This window comes from Diabrotica virgifera, chromosome 3, assembly GCF_917563875.1.
Source record: "Diabrotica virgifera virgifera chromosome 3, PGI_DIABVI_V3a".
Classification (NCBI taxonomy): Eukaryota; Metazoa; Arthropoda; class Insecta; order Coleoptera; family Chrysomelidae; genus Diabrotica; species Diabrotica virgifera.
The window spans coordinates 261,148,699-261,157,462 of record NC_065445.1 but is presented as its reverse complement, the minus strand read 5'-3'; the positions used below and the strand labels follow the sequence as shown (position 1 = coordinate 261,157,462).

The window sequence follows — 8,764 nt, the reverse complement described above, 5'->3', positions numbered from 1 at the left end:
GGTCATTTCTTGTCTCATTTTAATTCTTGCAAACTTTTGTTCGTAGTAATTTTGAGTGGCGTTAATAAGAATTGGATTTATTTTCAATTTACCCATTCTATCCATAGTTAGGAGGTCGGTACACTGTCATATGCTTTTTCCAAATCTATTGAAGCTATATGGTTTCTCTATTTCTCTGCACTAGTTTTTCCATTGCAAATTTTAATGAAAAAAAAAAAAAAAAAAAAAAAAATATCCATATTTGAGCGTCCGGCCCTATATCCCGCTTGTTCTTCGGGTTTTTTGTCTTTAATATCATTTTCTATTAGGTTTCGTGTTACCTTTGAGTATAGTCGGCCTATAGTCACAATCACTGCGATCCCTCTATAGTGCTAACAATATTTTATAAAAATTAAAAATATTTCAATTCTTATCATTGACCCTATTGGTCCTTCAATAAATTGTTCATCTATATTAAAAATTTTTGTAAGATATTTCAAATAATGTCATGTCATGTCTAAATGTCATTTTATCTTTTATTGATTTTGAAGTTGTGCTAAATTAATTAACTTTTATTTTACTAAATTACTACTTTATTTTACGTTTTTTCCATTGAAGCATTTACATGACCATGTTAAGTTTGATTCTCATTTTAGTTACACCATATTTGAAATATCCTCAATAAGTTTGTAAGTACAAAATTTTATACATGTTTTCATATTATCTTACACCAAAAATATCTTTGTAGCACCCTGATGATGGTTAAAATCTTAACCGAAAGCTCGGATTAAAGAAATTTAAAAGAGTACACTTTTTCATTTGCTGCATAACCCAATAACCAAATTTATATTATATTATATATATATATATATATATATTAAAAAAATACAGTAAAATAATTAAAAAAAAAATAAAAAACAAAGCTACACAATGTACCAATGTATCTATAAAAATAATATTGTAGAATGTACTTATGTTATAAAATAAGAAATTTACCACTATGAATCGGCAATCAAGCACAAACAAGTCTGGCTAATTGGTTCTGCCAAAGCAATTTTTCAAAAAAAAAAGTTAATGATGACAATATCATTGTCAAGTAATGTTTACATCTCCATACCAGTGAGAATTTTACTACACATAACATGCCATGTAAAGAAAGAAAAAGTAGGGATAGTCGTAAAATATTTGCGCCTACGGTCTTAATATAAATAAAACACATGAAGATAAATAATTGTGAACATTTTTACTACTATAACAAATAGAGAACTGAAAATAATATAAAAAAATAATTATTTAATAATATATAAAACTTATAAAAATACATCAAATATGTTGGCTTCAGTGTTACTGGTTTATAAACTATTTTAAATTTTTTGTTTCTTTTGTGCTGTTTCTAAAAACTCGCTTAAGTAGCTAATCACTTTTGGAGAAATTTCATCAGAAGTTTTTCCAGCGAAGTCTCTTAAAATTCCCTTCTCTTTATAGAATTCTATTACAGGTCTAGTTAATTCATCGTATAATTCTAATCTCTTCTTAACTATTTCCGGTGTGTCGTCGCCCCTTTTTGTTAAAGGTTCGCCAGTGATATCATCTTTACCCTAAAAAAAGGTGAATTGAGTTTTGATAATAAACATATGAATACAAAGTAGATCATTGCATTTCTTTTCAATTCGACTTTCACCATTCTCCTACATGTGTTTAGAGGCTTTACTCCTCGTCAGAGAGACTTGTGAGAACTCGAGTTGAACTGAAATGCTGTTATCTATATGGCCGATATAGTGACTGTATGTTATTGTTATTAGCCACTTCTATATGAAGCAATAATCAGGAGATTTCTCATCTTAGTCGTGTGTCAAAAAATGCCCAATAACTACTTCTTAAAACCCACCAAACTTCATTACCATGTTGCCAGTAGTTTCGGCAAAATCGTAAAAATTGTGTATTTTTTTGTTCTTTAACGCCTTTTATCTTGAAAACAGATGGCATTACAAAATATTTTACTAAGAAAACCACACTTATTTTTCTGTTTTTTACGTCTCCTAGAGACGGTGTTACTTTTTCTGAAACACCCTGTATATTGGTTTTAAGAGGAACAGAGCAAAATGAAAATTTTGACGCATGTCAAAATTTTTAATGTGTTAAATGTATTCATTTTTTTTCGAATCCTGAGAAAACTAAAATATTTTTGAAAAATTTAAACGCAGAATTAAAGATTACGTTATTACAGAGGGCCGAAAGTCCCTGAAAACTTATATAATATTTATTTTAATAAGTTACAGGGGTGAAAATAAAAGAGAAAATTTAGTATGACTTTTAATTATAATACAAAATATTTCATTCAAAAGAAACTTCTTGTTTATTCGAAGGGACTTTCGGCCCTCGTTGATAAAGTAGTCTTTGATTATTATTAGTAGTTTATTATACTATTAATATACTTATCAGTTTTCTCGGGATTCAAAAAAAATGAATACATTTTAAACACATTGAAAATTTTGACATGCGTCAAAATTTTGAATTTTTCTTCGTTCCCCATAAAAAGAAACTGATCAGATAATTTGAACACAAATTTAAATCACAATTAAATCGACAGACACTGTTTTGTTATGAAAGAGATTTTTTGAAAACCACAATACCAAAACCATGAGAATACTTTGCTCCGCAGATGATGCAATCTTAATAGCCGAAAACGAAGATGACTTACAACGCCTACTACAACAATTCAAAATAACCGCCGAAAAGTATAACCTGACACTATCCAAAGGGAAAACCCAATCGATGGTAATATCCAGGAACCCAATTAGATGTAAATTAGTAGTGGACGAGCATATAATCGAACAGGTAATGAATTGCAGATACTTAGGTGTGGAAATATCTAGCGACAGGCATCTGTGGCAAGAATCAAAACAGCAGGCAACGAAAGCAGCGAGAATATCTGGTTTCCTGAGGGATATAATCTGGCGGAATAAATATATGAGCACCGAAAGCAAAGTCCGCATTTATAAGACATGTGTTAGACCCGTACTCACATACGCAGCTGAGACAAGGGCCGAGACAACAAAGACCAAACAAATAATGAGAACAACAGAGATGAAAACCCTAAGATCCATAAGAGGTATCACACTCAGAGATAGAATACGAAACGAAGACACATTGAGAGAGCTAGGCGTTCAAGACGTAGTGAGATGGACAAGAGCGCGACGACGCATGTGGAGAGACCACGTAGATCGGATGGACCCTGAACGTATGGCGCATTGGGCGAAAACACAGAAGCCCAACACCAAGCGACCCATAGGAAGACCCAAAAAACGATGGTACGAGAGTTGGAGCTCCGGATCGCAGCAAAGACTGTAACAGAAGAAACAGGACATAGTCCTATTACAAGAAGAAGAAGAAGAAGAAGAGACAATAACAAAAAAGATAGGAACTCTAAATTGCTTACAACTTGAAAATAGCATCAATATTGTTTTTGCCCCGTAATTGTGAAAGTGAATTGAAAGTCAAAAAGAACTATATAGTGCAAAAAGGAAATAAGCATGTAGTACAGAGCCAGAAAAAAGGCAAAAACAATTTGTTTAGTTAGCTGTATTAGTCAGTTTCATCAATTAAGAACTAGCTTCTCAAAAATCCTTAGAAGAAACCTTTCAACAACGCCGTAACCAGGATAATCCTAAGGGGGGGGGGTTAATGGTGTTAGGCGTATAGAGCTCAAAGTACATACATCCCAATGGGAGGGTTAAAACCAAACCCTCCTCCGGCTCCCCCGGTTACGCCACTGCTTTTCAAAAGATATAAGTAAGACAATTTGTGGCTAATGAATTAATTCTAAAGCAAAACTCTTTCCGAAACACACCCACATACAAATTCTCAGAAATAGTGTCTAAAATGGAACCTATAAAACAGAGAACTATAATACTCGAACAACAAAACTATGAAGTGTAGATTTAACAAAAAAGAAAAAAAAATTAGCCAGCATTTAAAGCATTATATGTATTAAAATTACCAAGTTTGAGATACTTACAGGAACTTTAGGTTTATTAAATGTATCATTATAAACTCGACCACTTGGTAAATGTACCCATCTTCCTGTCACCCTGCTGACTATCACTTCAGGTGGTACAACTAAATTTATAGCTAGGTCTAACTTTTCGACTTCCCAGAATGCTTTGGCTTGAGATAATGTCCTTGGAAAACCTAGAAAATGTAGGTATTAAAAATATAAAATCTTACACATGTCAAATATGTACAAAACCTTAATTAAAATTATGTTGCAGATATTCATGAATTATACAAAAGGAATTTTTTGTCAATATTTTTTAAACATATTTTCAAATTCCCTTTCAGGCAAGTTTCTGTTATTGTCAAGTAGAACATTGAAACATGTTTTTATTGCCCAATACCTTGGACCACTTGACACCTTATCAAACACCAATATGCTGGTATCATATTGTGCCTAGTATTGTAACTGTGCTGAACTTCATGACTTCAATGAAGATTGATATTCCTCTTCATGATTCAAAGGTTTCCTAGAATGTAGATACTATGTCTATACAGTAACAAATCACTGTCTTTCATAAGCCTGACGGCAAGCCTCCCTAAATCCTAAACCAAGGACCCTTACTGCCTTTCTCTACAGACCAAATACTCTGTGAGTGTCAACTGTGTGATTTCAAACAAGGATAGAGTATGAAAGATGTGAGTGGCATATGGAGTGACATGTAGTACATCTCCAGCCAGATTTATTTTAAAATGTTTCTCAATATGTGGGCTCTACTGTAATTTTGGGTCCAAAAGGACTCTCTAAAATGAGGTAAACTGAATTTTCAAAGCACACATGATTTTTGCACACTGAAAGCAGAATGCATTGTTGTTATACATTTAAGGTTAATATAACCCTTATACGCTATGAGCTTGTAGGTAGAGGGGATAATTAAAAATTCGCGAGCGCCAGTAGTGACAAGTCTGTAAGCTTTTACTGGAAATTTGACATAAATGTCAAAGTGATTAATTTAAAACATTAATAGGAAATAATATTAGTTGGTCAAAGCTATGGTGTATATTTTTACCTTAAAGATACTTACGTTTTAAATACTGAATTTAAGTTTTTTTAATATTTCATAATATGTAATTATAAATTAATCTAAGCGCCATCTACACAATAATTGTGAAAGTATCCGAAGTAAGAAATTAATATTTCATTAATAGAATGTTAAATGATTAGCAAAATCTTTAAAAAATCGATTACAATTTAATTACCTTTTTGCATTGTAAATATTATGCGATAACAATTAAATAATAAATTTAAAAATTACTGGTGAAAGTTGCATTAGTAATCCGCTAGAGTGACACCAGCGAAGCTCAGAGCGTATACTGCCATAGTAGAATTAGAAAAAAAACAACTACAGGAATACTTACCATCAAGTAGCCAGGTATTACTTGACAAACCATGAAGTTCAGACAATATAAATTTAATCATAATGTCATCACCAACAAGTTTTCCATTGTTAATGCATTTTTCAGCTTCTAAACCAATAGCTGCAAAACATTTCTGTGAGTACATATCGATATACCAGTTCCAAAGTGTAACAAAAATCATTAGTTACGAGAAAATAGGGTAATAACTCGAATTGTTACACTTTGAAATTAAATTAGTTATACCTGGTTGCACCAACAGATCTTAGGCTTAAGACTCAGGCTTGAATTGTTACTCTTTGGAACTAAAATAATCAATGTTTTATGAAACAATGTATGAACATATATTAAGAGAAAAAGCTAGAGCTGAAACAGAAAGCTGCTATGTTTGGTGTATATTATATAAATGAAAGCAAAACAAAATATATATGGAGCACACAATAAATAATCAGCATGAGAATCTGAAGGTAGACAACCATACCTATGAATATGCCTTCACTTTTCCCTACCTAGGCTCCATAATATATGACAACAACAACATCAGTCAAGAAATACAAGCACGGATTCTTAGCAGTAATAAGTGCTTTCATGCATACAAAGACTTAATGAAAAGTAAGTTACTGAATCGTGAGTCTAAACCTAGAAACTACAAAACAGTAATAAGACCTGTGGTCACATATGGATGTGAAACGTGGACCCTCTCAACCACTGATGAAAATCAACTGAGAATATTTGAAAGCAAAATACTAAGGAAGATATTTGGACCAACTCAATGCAGCGATGGTTCGTGGAGAATTAAAATAAACCACAAGCTGGATGAACTAATATAGAGCGCAGATATTGCTAGATTTGTAAGTCACAAAGACTAAACTGGCTTGGTCGCCTAGAAAGAATGCCAGATAATCGGGCTTTAAAAGTAATCCAGAGATGGAAGCCACAAGGAAATGGAACAAGAGGAAGGCCCCGTAAAAGATGGATAGACGACATAGACCGATAGTAGAGGGGGCTCTTAAAACAATGAACATCAGGCAGTGGCGAAGGAAAGTGTCCGACAGGGCAGAATTGAAAAACATTGTTAAGCAGGCCAAGACTAACCAAGGGTTTTAGCGCCATTAGAAGAAGATTAGAGTATAAATATATGAAAATGATTTTGTAGAAAATAATATCTTCAGATAATTGGATGTATTGTACTTACCAGATTTCTTCTGAATATGTTGTCTCAGTTGATCCCCACTGGACAAGTATCCTAAATTAAATGCATTTAAAATTCGACTGGAAATTGTACCTTTTCCAGAACCTGGGGCACCTAATATCACAGATTTAAATATTTTGGAAGTCATTTTTTTTAATGTTGAGCTTAGTTACATATATGTATAAAACTAACTAATTGTATTGCTTACACTTGAAATTTTAATTCGGTCTAATTAAGATCTTTATCATTCAGTCCACAGTTCAAGCATACATTATAAAAAATAAAAAGATATTTTTTGAGTTCAAAAAAGCAGAATACACTTTAATCCCTATCCCTATGTACATACACCACACCACTGTGTTTGTGACAATTGTGATTGTGACGTTTAGGTTCCAACTTCCAACTCTAGGGTTAAAGTTCATTGTTCATTCATTTTCCAAAATAAAACCCTTGCCTTATGGGAAAGTCCTGGAAACATTTTTGGAAGACAGTCTTTTTCTTGGAACAGTTTTTAAATCCAGAATGCAAGTGTAATACACAGATATTTTTATAGGACCTCCATTCATTGTTGCCAAATTTTAATGTTCTTGGCTGTTATTCTGAGGATTGATGTTATGAATTGACGTTGACAAATAACAATTTATCAACTCAATGTCAATTTAAGTTAAGATTTAAGATCATTTTTGTTTGAAAAATCGTTTCATGTTGTGGTTGTGGATATTTATTGTTCAAAGTTGCAAATAATAATGAAAATTGTTTGTAATATTTACGTGGGATATCGCAGTCTGCCGAATAAATTAGCTGCCAAAGGAAGAAAATATGTAAAATCCACTTTGGCCCTTTGCAAGCATCCGAAATCTGGAGAATTTTGCATGATTTTGTTCACTAGTCAAAATCAAAATGGTACGAAATATGCTATAAAAGATAATATCAAGCAGGTCTTAACTAAATTTGTCAATGAAGGAAAGTGTACAGTTCAGTTTGTATCACCCGAGCATGACTTGTTTATAGATTCTGATCCTGTACAGCTAAAAGCGTTTTTACATTTGTTGAGAAGAGCCCTAGAAAACAAAATTTCGAGTAAGGAATTGACTACGTCGAGCATTGGAGTTACAGGAGTAAAGTTAAAAGATATGCCATCTAAGACGCTGTCTATACAAAAAAGATCCGATTACCCAAGTAAGGGTTTTCCAAGAACTTTAGAAGAACTATGTATAAATGGTATTGATAGATGTGGTGTCGACATAGGAATTTTTAAATTAGTAAGACTGAAAGTGCTAGATTTGAGTCATAACTTAATTGAATCCATTCCTAACGAATTGAATACTTTGCCTAATTTACGAGAATTTAATATATCACATAATTTACTTTGTAAAGGAAAAAGTTGGAATTGGCTTGGAGGGAATCTTTCGAAATCACTTCAAATTTTAAATTTAAGTCACAATCAACTAGAGTATGTGCCTAGACAAATCTCTCATTTAAGCCAACTTGATACTCTCAACTTAAATGATAATTGCTTGAAAAAATTAATACCTGGTATCGGTAAATTAAGGAATTTAAAAATATTCGTTGCCAGTAACAATCAGCTCAGTACCTTACCTGGCAATTTCAAAAGTTTATCATTAAAATCAATAGATCTATCACATAACAGTTTTCAACAGAACATTCCTATTAGAACAGCAAGTACAAGTGAACCATTGCCAGTGTGTACATTAAAAGAATACGCTGGACGAAAAGTTTTAGGAGCAAGAATACCGTATCCTCCAGGAACTCTTCCCTTGACCGTTATTGCTTACTTAGATAGTGCCAATTTTTGTATGTGCGGAAGGGCATGTTTGGACAGATTTATAAAGACAGCTCATAATTTGATGCTGACTAGTATTGCAGAAAGTGTTAGTACTTCTGTTGGTGAGACAATGTATGTTCCTGTCGATTCGTATTTTTGTTCTTTAAAGTGTTATATAAGTGCTTTCAGATCGAGGACAAGAAATCCGATTATTAGGTAGAACGCAGTGGATTTTAATTAGAATGTTAGGTTAAACTATTTATTTTTGTTTTGTTGTAACAATAATACTTTTTAGATGATAAGCTGAAGTCATTACATTATACAGGCCTGAAAAACCTGTCTTTGTTTAATAATTGTTTTATATATTTTTTGTATTATTAATTACTACTTAATCTATA

The 8,764-nt window shown here is 32.4% G+C and overlaps 2 protein-coding genes across 2 annotated transcripts; one reads left to right on the top strand and one right to left on the bottom strand.

The window, feature by feature from the left end:
- Nucleotides 1–1,207: 1,207 nt before the first annotated feature.
- On the bottom strand, nucleotides 1,208–7,040 carry LOC114326848 (GTP:AMP phosphotransferase AK3, mitochondrial). Its single transcript, XM_028275306.2, has 4 exons — nucleotides 6,584–7,040; nucleotides 5,392–5,511; nucleotides 3,998–4,170; nucleotides 1,208–1,577 (listed from the first exon to the last, which is right to left on the bottom strand). Exons 1-4 carry the CDS (start codon nucleotides 6,726–6,728, stop codon nucleotides 1,344–1,346), a joined length of 672 nt encoding a protein of 223 aa, XP_028131107.1. The 5' UTR covers nucleotides 6,729–7,040; the 3' UTR covers nucleotides 1,208–1,343.
- Nucleotides 7,041–7,155: 115 nt separating this feature from the next.
- On the top strand, nucleotides 7,156–8,764 carry LOC114326847 (leucine-rich repeat protein 1). The gene has a single exon (XM_028275305.2). It carries the CDS (start codon nucleotides 7,327–7,329, stop codon nucleotides 8,584–8,586), a length of 1,260 nt encoding a protein of 419 aa, XP_028131106.1. The 5' UTR covers nucleotides 7,156–7,326; the 3' UTR covers nucleotides 8,587–8,764.

Bases quoted from the DNA above. Each gene is read 5' to 3' on its own strand.
- LOC114326847 (XM_028275305.2), top strand. From the start codon at position 7,327: ATGAAAATTGTTTGTAATATTTACGTGGGATATCGCAGTCTGCCGAAT.
- LOC114326848 (XM_028275306.2), bottom strand. From the start codon at position 6,728: ATGACTTCCAAAATATTTAAATCTGTGATATTAGGTGCCCCAGGTTCT. The intron at 4,171-5,391 runs GTAAGTATTCCT...TACATTTTCTAG, and splicing joins TAATACCTGGCTACTTGATG to GTTTTCCAAGGACATTATCT. The intron at 1,578-3,997 runs GTAAGTATCTCA...ACCTTTTTTTAG, and splicing joins TTAATAAACCTAAAGTTCCT to GGTAAAGATGATATCACTGG.